Here is a 22,681-nt window from a genome sequence, read left to right as displayed (position 1 = left end):
GGGGCTTAATCTGCTGGCCTTAAGATCAAGTCACATGCTCTACCCGCTGAGCCAGCCAGGCGCCCTTCTGTTTTCTTGATTCAACCTCAGTCTTACTCAGGCCCTTGGACTTAGGTGGGGCTTCTTCACTGTTTCTTTCCTTCATTCTAGCCTGTATCTGTAGTTGCTTTTGATGTAGGGTCCTGGACCCAAGGTAGTTTCTGACAGTTGTCCCAGAGATAAAAGTGTTTTTGCTTCTATCTTTCCTCTACCAGCCAGCGGTAGATCTTTGCTTGTGTCTTGAGAAGGGTTTTTGTTTCTGTTCTCTCAAAAGCTATCTTTGCCAGAGTCCTGTGAGAAGTTTTGCTGTTCTTACCTCACAGTTAAGGCTTTGGCTTTGTGAAATCTGTCAAACGTGGTAGGACTTTGTTTTCCACTTAGAGCTATTACTTCCTGCCTATGCCACTAGGGAGACTTTCTTTGTTCTCCTTTCCTATCCCCATTCTTTTTTTGGGAGCATATAGTAAAGGCCCATGGAGAAGAGCTTGAAGAGTGAGTGGGAACTTCCCTTATATTTGGGGCCCTTGGTACTCTAAACTGACACACTGGCCCTTGGCCTTTCAAATTTTAGCTAGCTTCTTACATGCTTGGATGGTGGCTGCCTCTTTCTCCTATACTCTGCTAAAAGGTGAGACAACTTGTCCCTTTTCTCTTTGGGCTTGTCCTTCTCAGGAATTTAATTTGTTGGTCTGCCTTGTAGCTTTAGCTCCCCAGTGTGGCTCAAAAATAGGGTTTTATTTTTACTTACCCAAGCAGAGGTGGAACTCCCATTCATAAGTTTTCAATTGATGTTTTGATAAGATAGGCTTGAATTTATGTTCTATGGTCATCTTTTAAAAACTTTTTTAATGCCAGTATTACCCTGTGAGAGGGGAATTTTCATATAGGCATTATTGTTAGAGTTCTGAATTTTATGTTAAAAAATAAAATAGACATTATGCCAAAATATGCCTCCTAAAATTCTAAGTAGTGGCTAAATGCAGTTGGAGTCCCTCTCTACCAAATACCTGGCCATTGTGGAACAAAATTTATGGAATGGATTTGGAGCATTTCATTAAAAAGAAATGGCCTTTGGTTATTTTCTATAAAAATTATGGCACAGTCCTACTTATTCATGAAAAGATTTCCTATTTCACAGATTCTTCAGGTCTTCAAGTGCATTTTCCTGTCATCCAAGATGGTTATTCTTTCTTGCCGCACTGAGGAATGTAGGTGTTCTTGCTAGCCCTCTGTAGGCTACATGTCTTCTCATGTCTTCTCATGTAGTAATCTTCTCATTGTAGTAAGAACCTAATTGGCATTTATACACTCATTTTGTAATGGCACAGTGGAATTTTTTTCAGCGTTGATAATTTGAAACTTGGAAAGGTTAACGATTTTTTTCTTTTAATGTTTATTTTTGAGAGAGAGTGTGTATGCACATGTGCATGAGCAGGGGAGGGGCAGAAAGAGAGGGAGACCCAGAATCTGAAGCAGGCTCCAAGCTCTGAGCTGTCAGCACAGAGCCCGATGCAGGGCTTGAACTCACAAACCATGAGATCATGATCTGAGCTGAAGATGGACACTTAACCAACTGAGCCACCCAGGCACCCCCCAGAAAGACTTAAATCTGAAGCTCATTTAAAAAGTTTATTCTACTTGAAATTGTATTCTATGCATAGAGATATTTAGACTCCTGATTCTGTTGTTGTTGTTTTACTTTTTTTTTTTTTTTTAAGTTTATTCTGAAAGAGACCGCGCAAGTGGGAGAGGGGCAAAGAGGGAGACAGAGAATCCTAAGCAGCCTCTGTGCTGCTAGCGCAGAGCCTAATGCAGGGCTCAAAATCATGAAAGCATGAGATCATGACCTGAGCTGAAACCAAGAGTTGGACGCTTAACCAACTGAGCCAACCAGGCATCCCCTGATTCTGTTTTTAAAGATGGGATTTGGTATTCGGGGCGCCTGGGTGGCGCAGTCGGTTAAGCGTCCGACTTCAGTCAGGTCACGATCTCGCGGTCCGTGAGTTCGAGCCCCGCGTCGGGCTCTGGGCTGATGGCTCAGAGCCTGGAGCCTGTTTCCGATTCTGTGTCTCCCTCTCTCTCTGCCCCTCCCCCGTTCATGCTCTGTCTCTCTCTGTCCCCAAAATAAATAAATGTTGAAAAAAAAAAAAATAAAGATGGGATTTGGTTTTTTGGATTTCCAATGACCCTGTGGCTTCTCTTCTTTAATTTCAGAACTCCATACGACATAATCTGTCACTGAACAAGTGTTTCCTTAAAGTGCCTCGATCAAAGGATGACCCCGGAAAGGTAGGATTCATTATCTTAAAATAAAATAATTGGATTCTTCATTATATCTGTTATCACGTTTGTATCTGAGTAATGTCTGTTATATATAGAGAAACAGAATTGGAATGAGAGCATTCAAGAACATGCCTAGTTCATTGATTAGGAACCTTCCTGATCCTTTTTCACTTCACCCTACCTCATCCCCATTTTAATTGGTAATCTTCAAGGACCAACTAGGCAGAGACAGCATTCTTTTTAAGCAGTCGAAGTTAGCTAGTGTAGAGCTGGTCTTCTGTTAAAGTTTAGTACTTCTAATCTTGTTTCTCTTTGGTTATTAAGTACTGTATATTAATTTAAATTTGGTTTTTGAACTGCTTGTCAGGAACCACAGTTTGTTATTTATTGCATGCAGGAGGTAGATTTGGTAGATCTTGACACCACATAGAAGTAAATCTTACCCTGAAATAAAATTGTATGTTCCTTGTTTTCTTAGTTGCTGTTTTTTCCTTTGCATTCCGTTTATATCCTGCCACCAGTACACTTTTAGTATTTTATCTACAGAGACTTCTCCTCTTTTTGGTTTTAGTAGTCATATTAACTGCAGTGTTCCCTGAACTTGGTACTAGTTACTTGGCTTCTAAACCTCAGAGTACTCTGTTAGAACATAATTTCATTGTCATGATAAATTATTAGATTAGGACTTTGAGAGAGTGTATCTGTTGGCAAACATGCATTGTTGTTTGGCTGGAACCAGCCGGTGTTTTAAGCTAACCATCCCTGGAAGAATGTTTCTAAAATTTTAGTAAGCCTGGTTATGTTACCACCCTGCTTAAAAGTACTCCCCGTGTCTTGGAGATGTTTCCTTGTGTTGTCAGATACCCTTTATGCTTTTCCTTGATCTGCCTTTCTAGCTATGATTCTCGTTCAAGACCCACTGTGAGGAACTACTTAAAGTTTCTCATGCCTTTCATATGATCTTCTCTTGCTGCACAAACTCTCTTTCTCTGCTTACCTGGCCTACTCCTTGGATCTTTTAAGATTGAGCTACAGCATTACTTCTCTGAAGCTTTTCATTTCCACGTACTTCAGCTGAGTTTGTTGTTCCCTCTTGATTTCCTATTACTTTGTCATCATTGCAGTAGCTTCTGACTGTTCGATTCTTGGGTTTACTACCTACAATGTATAGTAACTTTCACAAAGTAGCCAGTGCTGTCTTTCAAAAATGTTAAGCTAGTCACATGTTTTCTGTGTTTAAAATCTTCATTGTTTATCTACTGTCCTTAGGTTAAAGTCTAAACTTATGAGGGTAGGGAATCATGTATATTGTTCACTTTTTAGCTCCAGTTGCTTGGACAGTAGCTGGTGGCACTGAGGGAGGACACACTCTTGTTGAATGAATGAACGTATTGTATCCTCTTCTAGATGGTTAATTTCTTGAGGTTAGAGATGGAGAGTTATTCATTTTCACTATAAAGCAGGCACTCTTAAAAAATGGATGTTTTCTATAGCACCTTCTGTAACCTGCCCCATTAAGTTGGTTCTCAGTAAGATTGAATAAATTATTACTATAGTCTAGTTATTTGGTCCAATTTATTATTTGTCTGTGTTCATAATTCTCCAAGGTTTTGTTTCTTTTCTTTAAAGCAGGCTTATTTGTAAAAAAACAATAATAATAATGAATTGTAACTTTTTATATTTGCTTCATTACAATTTTGGGGGGCAGTGAGTATATATGAATCTCAATGAAAATGTTCTTAAGAGTTTAGAGATTATTTTATTAGAGTTCTTTGAGGGCACTAATTGGATTTTATAAATATTTGGTTCAGATTTAATTTTTACATGAGGTTTAAATCATTAAAAAAATAAACCAACACACCTGAGTGCTTTACTATATTATGTACTAAGTCTTAACCAGTTGGAGATCTATTTTAAAAAGCTTGTGCTGTCAGGTTTTCTTTTGTGCAGAACCTAAAACTTTTCTCCACCTTTAATTAAACAGTGTCGTGGATAAGGCAGATGTAGAAAACATATGTTACTCTTCAACTATTCTGTTTGAATCAGAATTGTCTTAACATGCAACCAAAACAAAATGCAGAAATAAATAGAATCCTGAGAAGTTAATAACAGATTTCAACTTTTACCATTAGTCTCCAGTTTTATTTTTTTTTAATTTTTTTTTTTCAACGTTTATTTATTTTTGGGACAGAGAGAGACAGAGCATGAACGGGGGAGGGGCAGAGAGAGAGGGAGACACAGAATCGGAAACAGGCTCCAGGCTCCGAGCCATCAGCCCAGAGCCCGACGCGGGGCTCGAACTCACAGACCGCGAGATCGTGACCTGGCTGAAGTTGGACGCTTAACCGACTGCGCCACCCAGGCGCCCCTTGTCTCCAGTTTTAAAGTTTGTTTTAATCAAAATGCATCATTGTTATCATTGATTTGGGTCACAATAGTAAATACCATACATTTAATCTTAATAAAGTACAGTATATTAATAATAGATACATTTTTTTTCCAGTCTCAAGGTGAGATTTAAATACCCATTGTTCTTATTTATTTTGGTCAGAAGTAAATGCTGTAAATCTCATCTTATAAAATTTATATGAATCAAATCATTTTAATTTTTGATATCAAAATATGATTTTTGTTTAAAAATCCCATTGCCTAAAAAACATTTTGAAAAACTTCAGATCTAGCCCATTTGATAGAAGAGGAAACTCAGGCCAGTAAACGAAGGATGACTTGTCCAGGTTTAGTGTGGAATTAGAGCCCAGTTGGCCAGACTTACTTGCAGTCACAGTAACCCAACTACAGACCAACTGAAGGGACTAAACATCTAGAGGACGAGCTGGAGCCTGGTTCTACCACGAATGTCTCTTTACATCCCTTAGTTCTGCTAACTTCTCGGATGGCTTCTTTTTTCATCCCAGCTAATGGCAGAGATGACCATCAGCAGCTTCTGGCTTCTATTCTCCTAGTTTATTCTGGCTTCTGTTCTACTAGTTTACTAACGCTTAGCAGAAGGGGGGTGTTTGGTGTCCTCCCCCACCGAGTCACCTGGAATATAGCAAACATCTTAGAATGCCTGCTGAGCAAGCAGAACATACCTGGTTTCTCGGTTCCTTGTTTCTTAGACTAATGCTTTTTCTGCTGTACCAATCTTCCTTGAGAGGGAGACCAAAATGTTAGTTAAGTTTTGGTACTTATGAATTGTTTTTTCTTTTTGTATTACAGTGTTTCCTGGCATTTGAGGAGCTTTTCCAAAACCACCCTCACCACAGTGGGAGAAAACCATTGAGCCAAGGTGGGGTGGGAGTAGTTTTCGGTCTTGGGTATGGGGTGGACTTTAACCCCTTAGGATTTTACTAGCTGCTGCCATGACTCACATTGGGTCCAAGAGGTAGAGGTAGAAGTAGTGTGTCCAGCGTCTTTTTCCCTCTGTTTTGATTTGTATGGCTTTCTGTTCAGTGGATTACTGGAGAGATATGAAGGCCGACCTAAACTTGGAAGAGTGTTGATGAATTACAGATATTTTTATATGACTATTTATTCCTGATTCACTTCTTCATTTTCTAGAAATCTTTGTCATAAAAGCCCTTAATATTTGAATCTCTCCCATGTACATTAATGGGCTGACATTGATTTTCCTATGTTCCCTTAAACTAATTTCAAATAGCCACATTTTACTTTCTTGAAAAAGAAACAGAAAATGAAATTACATTTTGCAGCCATAACTCTGTCTTTTGTGGGACAGATTTCTATTTTCTCTCCCCCAACCCCCTTTAAAGTTTATTGATTTATTTTGAGAGAGACAGAGCAAGTGGGGGAGGGGCAGAGAGAGAATTTCAAGTAGGCTCCATGCTGTCATTGCAGAGTCTGATGTGGGGCTCGAACTCTCATGTATGGTAAGATCATGACCTGAGCCGAAACCAGGGGTGGGACACTTAGCCGACTGAGCCACCCAGGTGCCCCTCTTTTCCCTTGATTACAACCATGTTTCTGTATGTTTTAGTCCATCTCCATTTTTTTAAAAATTATTTCTGCCTTTTATCTCTTCTCTTTTCATTAGCTTTATTTTCTGTATTTTTGTCTGTTTTTTTAATCTAATTGTTGTTGTTGTTAAAGTCTTCTTATCCTGCCTTTTATTCACACATGCCTCTTAATTAACTTAAAGGAAGATAAATATTTTCACATTATGGGAAAACAGAGCCTATCAGCTAAATTTACTTAAAAAAAAAATGTCTTTCTTTGCTTTCTACCTTCATCATTTCTCAACCCTTTTCCCTCTTCTCCAACTCAGAAAAATGGTATTTTGATTTTAAAGGAAATGAAAGATAATAGGAAGTGGTTTCAATAATTGCATAATTAATTAGCAATAGTGGGTTCTAATAGAACTGAGGTGATAGCTAAGAATACCCCGTGAAGGCCACCTGTCTGTTCTGTTCTGGGAAAGATAACTTCAGTGAATTCATAGTAAGAAGAGCTTTTTGGGGCTGGTGGAGGTGATGCTTTTTCTTGCCCAGGGATGGGAAAGTTGTAAAGGCTTCGTGGCTGTGAATATCGGAGTCTCCTGGTTTGTGAGGAAACAAACTCAGCTGCTAGAAAATGAACTTTTGGAAGTTCTGAGACTGTAATTTTTTTCTATTCTTGTCCTCTGTCATGATATGGAGACCATAGCTTAGTTGACTGATGTCTTGTTTTCAAAGGGTATTCTTTTTTTGGCCTTATTAGTATTGTGTTGTATTTATTTATAAATTGTCTCTTATTTGTTGGTATCCTGTTTTGGTCACTTTATTTGTTAAAAGATGTAGAAAAAAATGGAGAGGTTTGAAAGTACATAAGATACAACATTAAGTGATTTAACAGTGTTGTAGCAATCACAGGTGTGTACCATAAAGAAGGAAGATACGAGTGTAATTTTAATACTAATCTTAAAGTAGGTGTATGATTTTTGTGAAGAAGTAGTTAACTTCTTATCTTTGTCTTTGTGTAAAACCAAACAGGAAATAGGCTTTAAAGACAAGAGCAAGAGTTTGGTTAGACAAAAATAAGGGCATCTTATTTATTTGATTGAAAAAAAACACTGGTAGGGTTCCAAGGGATGTTTTAGAGTTTGCCACTTCTGAAGCATTTTAAGGATAGATGAAATTCTTAATCTTTGTGATTTTAACTCATGGTAGGTAAGAGCCCCACTTGAAGGCTGAGAACAGGACATGATCAAGTTGAGCTGAGGGACTAGTGAGAACAAAGTTGGGATAGAATCAGGAGTTAAGGGAATTAATGTAAGTACAGTAGTCACCCCTTATCTGCAGGGGATATATTCCAAGACCCCCAGTGGATGCCTGAAACCATGGATAGTACAGAGGCTATATACTATGTCTTTTTCCTATACATACATACCTATGATAACATTTAATTTACAAATTAGGCACAGTAAGAGATTAACAATAATAACTAATGGTAAAATATTAACAATTTTTATAATATACTATGATAAAAATTATGTGAATGTCATGCCCCCCACAAATATCTTATTATCATCTGTTCCCCCTTGTTCTTGTGATGATTGTGAGATGATAAAATGCCTGCCTGCCTGATGGGATGAAGAGAGGTGAATGATGTAGGTATTGTGGTATGTCGCACTGGGCTACTCTTGTCCTTCTGACGATGTTAGAAGGAGGGTCATCTGCTTCTGGACCATAGTTGTGACAAACTGCAGAATGTGAAACTGGGGATAGGGGAGGGACTAGTGTACTCTTATGAGGTCCAAGAATGACAAAAAGGATTGGTACCATGAGTGCATTTTAAGGCAAAGGTGGATTATAAATGTAAGACCGTTCATTAGACAAACCACGATTAGAAAGCCCAGAGTGAGCACAGGCGTTTGCAGAGGTTTGAAAGATTGAGTGAAGTAAGAGATATGAGGGTCATATTCAGAGAGAGAGAGCGCATTGCAGAAATCGACAGAAGTGCTGCCATAGAGCCTTGACAGTATACTTAGGGCAGTTTAGAGTGGCCTTTTATTTGCACCATACCATATTCTCTCTTCTCTTTTTAAGGGTGGGAGGTAACATTTTGTTGTTGCTGGCCTCCTGTTTTCTTTTCCGTATCTAAACTACTTTAAAAAATAGTATTTTGCCAACAAATGAATTTAAAAAATTATATATGGTAAAATTTACTTTTTGGTGTATAATTCTAGTTGTTTTGACAAATGGATACAATTTAACCAACACTATCATCAAGCTGTGGAATATTATTGTCCGTTGGTAGTCAGCCCTTTCCTCCACTCCCGGGTCACTATTGATCTGTTTTCTGTCCCTGTAATTTTGCCTTTTCCAGAAGTTCATATAAGTGAGACTCATAAAGTAGGTAGCCTTTTGAGTCTGGCTTCTTTCACTTAGCATTATGCATTTGAGTTCCGTCTATGTTGTTGTATTAGCAGTTCATTCTGTTTTATTGTATATATTCCATTGTTTAGATTTACCACATTTAATCACCATTTGAAGAACATGTGGGTTGTTGCCAGCCATAATTTCATTTGACCATCAAATTCTTTTCTTTTAGGCTTAGACTCAATAATTAATTTGGCAAATACTAAGATACAGGACAATGTTGAATTAATCTAAACTAATAACCTGTAATAGTCATACTAAACTGCTTTGTGGGTTATATTAAATATAGGTGAGCATTCTGTCTCTTGCAAATCAGTTGTGATACAGTAAACTTTATTTATTTCCAGCTTAAAAAATTAATTTCCAAAAGGACTAAGGGCACTGATGATTTAAAAACAAGATATGGCCAACGATTAATCACTTACTAGAGCATATTATTTTTAAGTATCCTTAACATTTAAGGATATACTATATTTGATATGCTAATTATATATTTTTAATTCAGTGATTAGGGGTAAATTCCTTAACAGTCTTTCCTGAGCAACACTTAGCTTAATTTGATAATCAATATATTTAAAAGTAATAAAAACCTTCACTTGTTCAGCAAGAGTATTCCAGGGAACTGAGCTGGCATCAGGATAATTTTTGTCCATACATTCATTTAGCCAACTAGCCAGCCACGCTGCCTGCCTTTGAGTGCCTCTTGTGTATTCGACTGCTTATAGTCTGTTTTTGCGGTCTGAGTAGAATGACTGTTTAACTTCTGGTCCAGACTAGAGATTGCTAAGAATGAAAGGGGGCACTATCCGTAATTATGCTTAGGAAACAGGTATAAACCAAGACAAACTGGGAAGTATGTTCACTCTGTATGGTACATGCAACTGCTGTACCATGGAATTATGGGCAGTTACCAGGCAGTTACCAGCATCCTAAGATGTTGGAAGGTAAACAAAACAAAACAAAGCAAAACAAAACAAAATTTTTAAACTGATTTGCAAATCTAAACTGGGAGAGCAATAAAACATTGAGACAAAATATAAAGTATAAAGCCAAAGAAGTCAGGGACAAAAAGCATCCAGTATTGTGTCTGAGGCTCTTGATGATGTGAATTGAGAGATGAGGATGAGCAGAGAATAGTCTGTGATGATTCACTTTACCAGGGAACCATGTATACTTGGCAGTAGGGTTCGTTAAAACATAAAATTCACAGATTTAGCCATTTGGAATGGTTAGCAATTTATGATAGGGACTGTTTTCCCCAGGAGTATGAAATAAATAGTAACTTCTTATGTTTATATTTAATCAGATAATGGCATTAAAAAATATTTTATTAAAAAAATTTTTTTAATGTTTACATATTTCTAAGAGAGAGAGAGAGAGAGAGCGCGCGCGCGAGCATGAGCGGGGGAGGGGCAGAGAGAGAGGGAGACACAGAATCCGAAGCAGGTTCCGGGCTCTGAGCTGTCAACACGGACAGGGTTCAAGCGCCCAACCTACTGAGCCGCCCAGGCACCCCAAAAAGATTTTTTTTTAAGTGATCTCTACACCTAACTTGGGACTCGAACTCACAACCCTGAGATCAAGAGTTGCACGCTTTTCCACGTGAGCCAGCCAGGTACCCCATGTGGGATGTCTTGAAGTTGGCAGTTGATTGTTTTTGGAAGATGTGTTCAAAGCTGTACAATTCTAGTTTGTGATCTTTGGGATTTTGCACACTAAGACATTGCAGTTTTCTCCCTCAGGAGGACATTAACCTGCTGTACCAGAATTGTTGACATGAATTAATAACAATTCTACATCTGTATACTACTTTACAGATTAGGGAGTTACTTATAGGTATTATCTCAATCTTTACAATAAACCCCAGTTTTAGATGGTGATCTTTAAGCCCATGGTAGAGTTTTCCATAGAAGATTAGTTTTTGTAAGTGTCACATAATGGAACTTCACGTAGATGAAATCATTCAGTATACAGTTGATCCTTGAAAACACAGATCCACTTATACATGGAATTTTTCAAGAAATAAAGTACTTTAAGTGTATTTTGTTTTTCTTACATTTGTTTTAAACATTGTTTTCCTCTAGCTTACTCTATTGTAAGAATACAGCGTATAATACATATAACACAAAATGTGTTAATTAACTGTTTATGTTATCAGTAAGCCTTCTTCTGGTCACCAGTAGGCTATTAGTTAAGGTAGTATGGGAGAGTCAAAAGTTAAATTTTGATGAACATGCCCCAAAGCATGTTCTCAGGGCAACTGTATTTTCTGTTTATGTCTGACTTCTTTCAGTAATGTCTGTGATGCTGTTGCACATGTTAGTTTTTGTTTATTATTGCTAAGTAGTATTCCATTTATTCATGGATCTGTTGATGGACATTTGGGTAGTTTTCATTTTGGGACTATTAAGAACAGGCTACTAAGAAATTCTTGTACAAGTTTTCTGTGGATATGTGCCTTCATTTCTGTAGAATAATACAGTATTTCTGTGTCAAAGGGCAGGTGGAAGAGTAACTTTATAAGAAACTGCCAAATCCTTTTCTGTAGTAGTTGTGTATTTTAAATTCCCAATAGCAGTGCATGAGAATTTCAGATGCTCCACATCCCGGTCAACAGGTGGTGTCAGCTATCTCTTTAGTTTAGCCATGTTGGGGGGTATGAGGTGGTATCTTGTTATGGTTTTATTTTGAATTTTTTCATGTTGAGCATCTTTCCATGTGCCTATAGGTCATTTGTATATTCTCTCTTCTCAAGGTTCCTTTAAAGTCTTTTGCCCTTTTTTTTTCTCTTTAAAATTTGGTTATCATTATTACTGAGCTGTAGGAGGGTTTTATTGTTTTTTAATGTATTCTGGATACGTTTTTTTCTTAGATTTAAATTTTGTAAATATTTTTTCAGACTGGTTTGCCTTTGTTTTTATAATAGTGTCTTAAAACGAGTAGACATTTTGGCTTTTGATGAAGTCTAATTTACCAATTTTTAATTTAATGATTAGTGACTTTTGCATTGAGGAAATCAGCCAAGGCCATAATGATATTATCCTCTATTTTCTTCTGTAGATCTTACATTTTTTTAATTTTAATTTTAATTTTTTAAATTTTATAAAGTAATCTCTATGCCCAGCGTGGGACTTGAACTCAGGACTCTGAGATCAAGATTTGCCTGCTCTACCGACTGAGCCAGCCAGGCACCCCAGATTTTATGGTTTTAGAGTTAACTTTTAGGTCTGTAACTCATTTGAAATTAATATTTGTGTATGATATGTTTAATCTTCCTGTTGATTTGTCTTTTATATTTATGAAATGTTCTTAAAATACTCTGTTTTGAAGCTTACTTTTTCTTATCCTAATATAACCACTACAGTTTTCTTATGTAGCTTTACGGTATATATTTTCTAGTATTTTGCTGTTGGCCTATACATGCTTTTGTATTTAAAGTATGTCTCTTATAAACAGCATGTAGTTATTGGCTCTTGCCTTTTAAATCCAGTCTAACAATCTCTGCCTTCTAGTTGGGGTGCTTAGTCCATATTTAATATGATTATTCATATGGTTGCAATTTGTTTTTCTTTTGTTTCTTTGTTGCTTCATTTCTGCAACCTTTGGGATTAATCAAATAGTTTAAAGTACTCTCTTTTATCTCCTTTATTGACTTAACTGTGCTCTTTTTATTTTTTGTTAGTCATGCTAGAGCTAAATTCGTAATACTAACTTACCAAAGTCTAGAGGTAATATACCACCTTTCACTTCATATTTCATACTTCATAACGTTTACTACTTACCTTTTCCCACCCACTTGACAAATCCAATAACCTTAGAACAGTACAGTTCTATTTATTTATCTTTTTCTTTCTTTGTGCTGTCATAGCTTATACTTTTACTTACGACACAAGTCTCACCTTAGGATTGTTTTATTTGCTTTAGATAGCAGTGTTTTAAGGAAATCATGTTGAAGAAAATATTTTCCTAATTATTTACCTTCTCTGATGTTCTTTTCTGTAAATCCAAGTTTCAAGCTGATCTCTTTCCCCTTTAGCCTAATACCATCCTTGGGCATTTTTTATAGTGCACGTCTGCAGAAAACACATGTTGTTGGCTCTTATTTATCTGAAAAGGTCTTTATTTCATCCTCTGAATGCTTTTTCTGGATGTGGAATCTTCAGTTTGCAGGGTTTCCCCCACCTTTCAGAACTTTGAAGATGTTCTGTTGTACTTAGCCTTCCTTATTTCTGGTGAAAAGTCAGGTGTCATTTGTATTTTTATTCCCCTGTACCTGTAGTAGACCCATCTTATCCATGGATTTGCTTTCAGCAGTTTCAGTTACCCGTGGTCAGCTGTGTTCCTGAAGCAGATGATCCTCCTTCTGACGTATCGTCAGAAGGTCAGTGGTAGCCTCATGCTGTGTCACAATGCTTACGTCATTCACCTCACTTCATCTCATCATATAGGCATTTTATCATCTCACATCATCGCAGGAAGAAGGGTGAGTATGGCACAATAAGATATTTTGAGAGAGAGACCACATTCATATAACTTTTATTATAGTATGTTATAATTGTTCTACTTTATTATTATTGTTGTTAATCTTTTATGGTACCTAATTATTATTTTTATTTTTTATTGTGCCTAATTTTTAAATTAAGCTTTATCATCGGTATGTGTGTATAGGAAAAAAACATAGTATGAATAGGGTTTGATGCTATCCAGTTTCAGACATCCGCTGTGGAGGTCTTAGAATGTATTTCCTGTAGATAAGGGGGGCTGTGGTAATGTGCCCCCTTGCTCTCCCCTCTCTGTCTTTTGTGGTTTCCAAGATTTTTCTCTATTTTTAGATTGAAGGAGTTTGTGCCCCAGTGTAATTTTCTTTGTATTTATTCTGCATGGGATTTGCTTATCTTCTAGGATCTACAAAAAGAGGTTTTCATCTAAATTTGGGATATTTGGGTCATTAGTTTTTTCAAAAAATTAGGGCCCTCTTTTCTTTTCTTCTAGTCCAGTTAAAATACAGACTTAAAGTATAATAAAATATAGACTGTTTGGGGCACCTGGGTGGCTCAGTCATTTAAGCATCTGACTCTTAATTTCGGCTCAGGTCATGATCTCATGTTTCATAAGTTTGAGCCCCACATGGGGCTCTGCACAGATAGTGCAGAGTCTGTTTGGGATTCTCTCAACTCCTTTCTTTTCTCTGCCCCTCCCCAGAAATGACTGACATCATTTCATAGGTCACTGAGGCTTTATTTTCACTTGTTCTTTTTTCTTTTTATTCCTCATATTAGATCATTTTTACTGATCTATCTTCAGGATTTCTCTTTCACTTTGTCCTATCTGTTAAACATGTCTGGTGAACTTTTTATTCCGGTTACTGGATTTTTAAATCTAGAATTTCCATTGGTCTTTTTTGGGTATGTTCACAGATAATTGGTGAAATTAGTTTAATCAAATGCTTTGATGCTGGACATTAGGGCTTTTTTGTTTGTCCCAGCCAGTTCCTGGACCTGAGACATGCCCAGGAGCTTCTGCTTCATTGTGTTTTTTGTTTTTTTGTTTTTTTTTCATTTTTATAGTAAGAAGATACATAGTACTGCCCTGATCTGTACAGGGTTTAGGAAGCTCATGAACCTAGTTTATTCTTTCATCTGATTTCTTACATCTTTGATGTTTTCAGATCCTGGGTTTTTAAAGAGTTGTTTTGTTTTGTTTTTGGGAGAGAGAGAGAGAGATCAAGTGAGCATGCATACAAGTTGGGGAGAGGGACAGAGAGAGTCCCAGGTAGGCTCCACACTCAGAATGGAGCCCAACATGGGTCTTGATCCCACAACCCTGGGGTCATGACCCAAGCCAAAATCAAGAGCTAGACGCTTAACCAACTGAGTCACCCAGGTGCCCCTGGATCCTGGGTTTTTATGTTTTTTTTTTTTTTTTTATTTTTATTTTTTTTTTCAACGTTTATTTATTTTTGGGACAGAGAGAGACAGAGCATGAACAGGGGAGGGGCAGAGAGAGAGGGAGACACAGAATCGGAAACAGGCTCCAGGCTCTGAGCCATCAGCCCAGAGCCCGACGCGGGGCTCGAACTCACAGACCGCGAGATCGTGACCTGGCTGAAGTCGGACGCTTAACCGACTGCGCCACCCAGGCGCCCCTGGGTTTTTATGTTTAAAACAAAGTTATTACAAGAAATGAGAGTTTTAAGAAATAAAGTTATTTTAATGATAAGTTATATTACTGTGTTACTTCCAACTGGTCTCCTTCCTCTAATCTGTTTCCCTGTGCTCTGTCTTCTGCAATGCTACCTTTAGCTATGATATGCAAGTAAAACCACAAACATGTCTCTATTGCCATATTTTCAACTCCAGCCCCCTGCTTCATGCCCCTAAAGTTATATTCAGGCTATACTGCATTATTTTTCTTCCACTTATGATGCAGTTTTATATCTTTTTATTTCTGAAGGTATTTTCATATCTTCATTGTGTTTAAAATAGTCTTTCTTTCCATCTTCTTCATCCTTTGGTGGCCAACTGAAATGTCCATATTACTCTGAACAGTGGGTAACAGTCTTTTTTCTCCCTGTAACAACTTTTCTTCCTTTCTGTTTATTTTCACCTCTCTTCTTGTTATTACCATAGCTCTTTGAGCATACCACTATTATAGTTCTTTTTATTTATTTATTTATTTAAAAAAAATTTTTTTTTTCCCCAACGTTTTTATTTTTGGGACAGAGAGAGACAGAGCATGAACGGGGGAGGGGCAGAGAGAGAGGGAGACACAGAATCGGAAACAGGCTCCAGGCTCTGAGCCGTCAGCCCAGAGCCTGACGCGGGGCTCGAACTCACGGACCGCGAGATCATGACCTGGCTGAAGTCGGACGCTTAACCGACTGCGCCACCCAGGCGCCCCTCCACTATTATAGTTCTTGAACAATGGTAGCTATCTGTATTTTTATCTGTTATACTCTGTCGTGAGTTTTTTGTTGACAAGGTTTGGGGATTGGGTCTTTGTACTTGACATCTTCATACCCCCATAGCACCTAGCATTTTATCTGTACATAGTGGCTGTTTAATAAACATTTATCACAAGAATGATATTTATCTTTTCCTAGTTAACCAAGAAGTGGCTGTTGTATGTTTCTTAAGGAAACTTTTCTAATTATGCATTAATTCTCTTGGTATTTTATTTTATTTATTTATTTATTTTTTTTAACGTTTATTTATTTTTTTGGGACAGAGAGAGACAGAGCATGAACGGGGGAGGGGCAGAGAGAGAGGGAGACACAGAATCAGAAACAGGCTCCAGGCTCTGAGCCATCAGCCCAGAGCCCGACGCGGGGCTCGAACTCACGGACCGCGAGATCGTGACCTGGCTGAAGTCAGATGCTTAACCGACTGCGCCACCCAGGCGCCCCTCTCTTGGTATTTTAAATTAAGGATGGTTTTTAGATGTTTAGAAGTTGTCACTTTATTTCTTCTTTTACTCTTGATCAGTAAGGCAGTGTCAAGACAATTTATTTCATTTCTCAACATTAATTTACTAATACGAGTTTGAGAGAATCTTTGGAGTTCTTATTCTTCAAGTAGATGAACTGCTTGACTTTCTCTGACATTAATGACTAGTTAGAACTTGTATCAAAGACCGACATGGTCCAAAGAAATCAAGAGATTTGAGTTCTCTCTGGGCAATACTACTGACTTGGTTTTGTGAAAAGTGACTTTTGACTGTTAAGCATATCACTTTATTAGATTAGAGCTCTTGATTCTTATTTTTTCTTAAATATTTTTTATTGAGATCTAATTCACATGCCATAAGATTTATCGTTTAAAAGCATATGAGTCAATGGTTTTTAGTATATTTGCAAAGTTGTGGGACCATCACCACTATCTAATTTCAGGTCATTTTTATTTTATCACCCCAAAAAGAAACACTTCAGTAGTCATTAGTAGTCATCCTTCATTCTGCCTTTACTCTCCATCTCTATGGATTTGCCAGTTTGGACATTTTATGTGAATAGACTCATTGTATGTGGCCTTTTGTGTCTGGCTTCTTTCATTTAGCGTAAGATTTTCAGGGTCATCTATATTGAAGCATGTAGCAGTATTTCATCCCTTTTTTGTGCCTAAATCATACTCTGTGATATGTATGAACATATCACAATTATTTATCTGTTCATCAATTGATAGACATTTGGGTTGTTTCTACTTTGGTTATTATGAAAAATGCTGCTATGATCATTTTTGTACAAGCTTTTGTATGAACATGTTTTCATTTTTCTACAAATGGGATTGCTGGGTCATATGTTTAATCTTTTGAGGAACTGCCATACTTTTCTGTAGGAACTATATGCCATTTTACATTTTCACAGTTATGAGGCTTCCAGTTTTTTCATACCCTTGCCAACCCTTTTGATTATGCCTTTTTGATTACAGCCATCCCAGTGGGTATGAAGTGGTATCTCATTCTCTTATGCGTTTGATTGCATTGCTCTAACGGTAAATGAGGAGTTTCATTTTTTCATGTATGTATTGGCCATTCATATATCTCTTTTGGAGAGGTGTCTGTTCAGATCCTTTGGCCATTTTTTAATCAGGTTGTCTTTTGATTAGTGAGTTTTAAGTGTCCTTTATCTATTTTAGGTACAAGTCCGGTATCATATGTGTGTTGCAGGTTTCCTTCCATTGTGCAGGTGTGTTTTCACTGTCTTGATAGTGTCTACTGATAAAACACAGACTTTAAATTTTGAAAAATTTATCAATTTTTCTTTGGTTGTTGTGCTTTTCGTGTCATATCTAAAAAGTCATTGACTAATCCCAGGTAATGAAGATTTGTATTTCTTTTTTAAGAGTTATATACTTTCAGTTCTTACATTTAGGTCCCTGATCCATTTTGGGTTAATTTTTATGTGTGCTGTGAAGAGGCCCAATTTCATACTTTTGCATGTGGATATCCAGTTTTCCCAGCACCATTTGTTGAAAAGACTGTTCTTTCCCCATTGTTTTATCTCAGTATTCTGTGGAAAAATCCTTTGGCTGTAAATATACAGGTTTATTTCTAGACTCTTAATTCGGATTACTATAATTTCATACTATTAAAATTAGGAGATGTGAATCTTCCAACTTTTTTCTTCGTTTTCAAGATTGTTTTGACTATTCTAGGTCAAATACATATTTATTTTAGGGTCAGCTTGTTAATTTCTACAAATAAACTGTGATTTTGATAGGAATTGCATTGAATTAGAGATCAATTTGGGGTATATTGCCATCTTAACAATATTAAATCTTCCAGTCCATGAGCACAATATATTTTTACATCCTTTATTCCTTTTAACTTGAATAAAATACTGGGTATGTATAAAAACAAGTAGAGCAGCAGTATCTATAGTCCCATGAACCTCTGGAAGTTCTGAATATTTTAACTATTTTAATAATTTTAGTGTATCTTCAAATAAGACATTTATTGGAGTTAAGCTTGGTAATCATTTATTAAATTATAACTTATGCTAGTTATTAAGCTTGGCTCTGGAGATATAAGGATGACTAAGAGATCACTGCCATTAAGACTTCTGGTCTAGGGAGGAAATCACTTATAAAGATAATTTCATACAGTATATTAGGTTCAGAGATAAAGATTTCTTGAGAGTTGTTGGCCAGTCTTCACTGTGTGAAGCTTTTTGCTACATAAAAAAGTGATTATGAATTGTGTATTAGCACAACTTTTCCTAGTTGTGATAGCTTATAGAGAAGTTAAAAATAAGTACCGTAAAGGTTCTTAAGACTTTGAATTTTGGATTGTTAGTATCAATAATACATTTTTAATGAATTTTCAGGATTTATGAATTAATAATTACAAAAAAACTTAGAATCAGCATGCCACCTAAAATATCGAAGGAAATAAACAGCATTCATGTAAAGCAAAAGAAAAACTAAAAAAAGAAAAAAATTCTCTTTAGCTATCTGGACGCCTTTCATGCCTTTTTTTTGTTTTTTTTTTTTAAACCTAGTCCTGTTTAATTTATTATTGTCTCATAGATCTGTGTGACGTTAGCACCAGAATTTGGCAATTCTGTTGAAGCCTGGGAACCCCTCTCAGAATAATACTTAAATTTAAATAAAATTTAATTTAATTTAACTTCATTTTTATTTTTTATTTTGCATGAGTTGGGGATACAGGCAGAGGGGAGAGAGACAGAATCCCAAACAGGCTCCATGCTCAGTGCGGAGTCCGACACAAGGCTCGGTCCCACAACCTTGGGATTATGACCTGAGTCGAAATCAAGAGTCAGACTCTCAACCAACTGAGCCACCCACGCTCCCCAGAATAATATTTTACTTAAGCCAGAATAATCAGGATGCAAAAGATAAACAGTTATATTAAAATTATTATAAAAGTATTATAACAAATTCATGATTCAGTAATCTACATGCTGCTTTAGTAACATTAAATAACAAAATTGAATGTGGCAGCATAGTAGTAGTAGTATTTTTTTTTTTAATTTTTTTTTTTCAACGTTTATTTATTTTTGGGACAGAGAGAGACAGAGCATGAACAGGGGAGGGGCAGAGAGAGAGGGAGACACAGAATCGGAAACAGGCTCCAGGCTCCGAGCCATCAGCCCAGAGCCTGACGCGGGGCTCGAACTCACAGACCGCGAGATCGTGACCTGGCTGAAGTCGGACGCTTAACCGACTGCGCCACCCAGGCGCCCCAGTAGTAGTATTTTTGAGTGTGGTAGCCTATTAAATAACAAAAGAAGAAATGAATAATGAGTAGTAATGACTGACCTTTTGAGACAAAAACTATTAATGTGACAGGAATCAAATTGATTTGTCATTTGTTCCTTACATTTGTAATGGAAGGACATGCTGAATTTTCAGCATTTTCTCCTTACCCGATTTCATAATGTCCCTGAATCCTGTGCATAGACCCTTGCGGAGTTCATGAATGCCAGGTTAAAAATGCTATTTCCACTCTTTCCTCTGCCTAAAATTGTTTTTTATTCCCTTTTCCTCCTGCCGCATCTGATGATGATCAGCCTGAGATTTAGCTCACTTGTCTCACTTAGCACTTGCTGATTATTTACTTGCCTTTTATTTGCTAGTCACTATTCTGATGTATTTAGAATACATCAGGAAACTGAACAAAATTCTTTGCCCCTGAGAAACTTACAGCCTTATGGGAGAATGACAGTAAACAAATACATAAATTATATAGAATGTTAGATAATTATAAATGCTGTAGAAAAATATGCAGTAGGATAAAGTGGATTCAGTATGCATTGCCATTTTCAAAAGAGTAATAAGCAAGGTAAGCTGATTGAGAAAATGACTTTTAACAAGAACATGGAAGTGGTGAGAGTTAACAGTACAGATATCTTGTCCGTCTCCTTCACCACAGCCGAAGACTGACTTTTTTATTTGTATTCCTAGTGCTAATGTTGTGACTAGCACATACACAATCAGCCCTTCATGAACTGTCATTAAGAGAAAGGTTGTTCACCTTTCTTGTGTCTGTCCATAGTTTGAGAAGTTTAACCAGTTTGGGTGATTGAACATGTGTCATTTTCCCAGTGGTGGGTTAGATAATATTCAGGTTATATCTAGGCATAGCTTGCTGTTCTTGCATTTACTTTCTGATAAGCCTTACTAAATGTAGTTTGGCTGTTATCATTAATCTTTTGTCTTTTTTTGTGCAAAGTACAAATAAAATAAATGTTAAATGAAAAGATAAAAGTTTAGGATCAGCCGAATTATTTAACTCTCTCAGGCACAGCTCTCTTCAGCAATCAAATGAAAGTTGTAATAGATTATTTCAGAGGTCCTTTTCAGCCCTTTAAATTTAAGATTTGCCAAATATTTTTTTGCTTGCTGTTTGATAGAAATTGTAGGAGATGAGAAAGAATATTGGAAGAGTAATTTGAAGCAATATGTGGTCAAATACTGGAGGAGGAAATATTTTATATATATTTTATTTAATCCTCAGTACTTCATCAGAGTCCATTGGACCCGGTTCAGTTTTTGAGTATCTCTTTTGAGCAGTTTTGATTCATAAAGATGGTTATTTTATGACTTATATTCTTTCTTAGAAATTTTCTAAAGAACAAATAGAAAATTTATGTATTTAAAAAAATGAATAAAACTTATTCTCTCTTGCAATTACCATGTGATTCCTTTATACATCTAACATGTCTTATGGGATTTTCTTGATCTTATTTTTCCTAAATCTTGAAATGATTGCATCTCCTTATTTCATCATTGCCCATCAGTCCACAATGCCCAGACACTAAAGTAACACGAAAACAAGTTTCAGTACATAACTAAAGGGTGAAAATTTACATATATGTTTTTTGACTGGTAGAATTAAATTAGAAGTCAGTAACAAAAATATATTTTAAAACCCCAAATTAGAAACTAAATGATAAATTTCTTTCTTTTTTTTTTTTTTTTTTTTTTTTTAATGTTTATTTATTTTTTGAGAGAGACAGAGACAGAATGCGAGTGGATTAGGGGCAGAGAGAGAGGGAGACACAGAATCCGAAGCAGGCTCCAGGCTCTGAGCTGTCAGCACAGCCCGACGCGGGACTCGAACTCACGAGCTGTGAGATATCATGACCTGAGCCGAAGTCGGACGCTCAACCGACTGAGCCACCCAGGTGCCCCTAAATGATACATTTCTAAAGTACCTCTGGGTCAACAACAAAAATCATAAGGGATATTAGAAAGTATTTTGAACTGTATGATAATGAGAGCAGAATATATAAAAATTTGTGACATACAGCCAATGCATGTTGAGAAAGAAGCTTAAAACTTTAAATTAGAAAAATCAGAAGAGTCTGAAATCAGTTATGTAAGCATTTACCTTAAGAAGTTAGGAAAATAAAGAGCAAATTCAACCCAAAGTAAGTGGAAGGAAACAATAAAGGTAAAATTAGAAATAAATAAAATAGAAAATGGACAAACAAAAGCAACGAAACCAGAAGCTGAAATACTTGAGGAAATAGTGATGCCAGTCTTCCAGAAACTTTTAAAAAAATATTGGATGAAGTAGCAGTTTACAGCTCATTTCATGAGTTCAGCATCACCATGATACCAAAGTCAGGCAAAGAAACAATAAGAAAACTACAGACCAATATCCTTTGTGATAATAGACTACTCAAAAATCTTTAATAAAATAGCACCGAACTAAATTTATTGATACATAAAAAGAATACATCATGATCAAGTGGGATTTGTCCCAGGAATGCAATGCAGGTTAAAATTGGAAAACTAATTGATGTAACTCACCATGTAGTAGAAGAAAACAGAAAAATCATATCATCTTCAGTGTAGAAAAGTTTTGGCACTCATTCAGCAAACTAGGAATAAAAGGGAATTTCCTTAATTTGATTAAAGAAATCTATCAAAAACTTAACAATTTGCATCATATTTAATGATGAGAAACCGAATGCTTTCTCTCTAAGATTAAGAACAAAGATGTTTGTATTCACTGTTGTGCAACATTCTATTAGAGGTCCAAGCCAATGGAGTAAGGCAGGAAAAAGAAAAGACATCCATACTGAAAAATAGTAAGTGAAACTGTCATTATTTGTAAGCAACATTATTGCATATATAGAAAATCCTAATCTGTGGGAAAGCCCCTAGAACTAATAAGTGAGTTTAGCAAAGTCAGAAGATACAAGGTCAGTATAATTTCTCTATATTACTGAGGAATGACTGCAAATTAACAGAAGCAATTCCATTTACAGTAGCAAAATAATGAAATACTTGAGGGATATATTTTAACAAAATAAATATAGACCTGTTTACTCAAAACTATAAAACATTACCAAGAGAAATAAAAGACCTAAATAAATGGAGAGATACAGCATGTTTGTGGAATAGAGGACTCACTGTTAGATATCAGTCTTCCCCAAATTGATTTATAACATTAATGCAATCCCAATAAAAATCCTAGCATACTTTTCTTCCCCTCCCCTCCCCTCCCCTCCCCTC

At 36.5% G+C, this 22,681-nt stretch overlaps 1 protein-coding gene across 8 annotated transcripts in view; it reads left to right on the top strand.

The window, feature by feature from the left end:
- The window catches only part of FOXJ3 (forkhead box J3), a 153,630-nt gene that overhangs the window by 64,386 nt on the left and 66,563 nt on the right, over window positions 1-22,681 (top strand). For 7 of the 8 annotated variants that reach the window (XM_040469838.1, XM_040469839.1, XM_040469840.1 and 4 more), the window contains one exon: window positions 2,254-2,328. In XM_040469838.1, coding sequence (XP_040325772.1) covers window positions 2,254-2,328 — 75 coding nt within the window. Of the gene's footprint in view, window positions 1-2,253; window positions 2,329-12,779; window positions 13,183-22,681 lie in introns of those variants that run through there. The other variant, XM_040469842.1, reaches the window with a different exon arrangement.

The sequence above is a fragment of the Herpailurus yagouaroundi genome, unplaced genomic scaffold, assembly GCF_014898765.1.
Source record: "Herpailurus yagouaroundi ecotype Mexico unplaced genomic scaffold, PumYag 77, whole genome shotgun sequence".
NCBI classification, from domain to species: domain Eukaryota; kingdom Metazoa; phylum Chordata; class Mammalia; order Carnivora; family Felidae; genus Herpailurus; species Herpailurus yagouaroundi.
The sequence above is the reverse complement of the archived record's forward strand: the minus strand, read 5'-3'. Positions and strand labels throughout refer to the sequence as shown.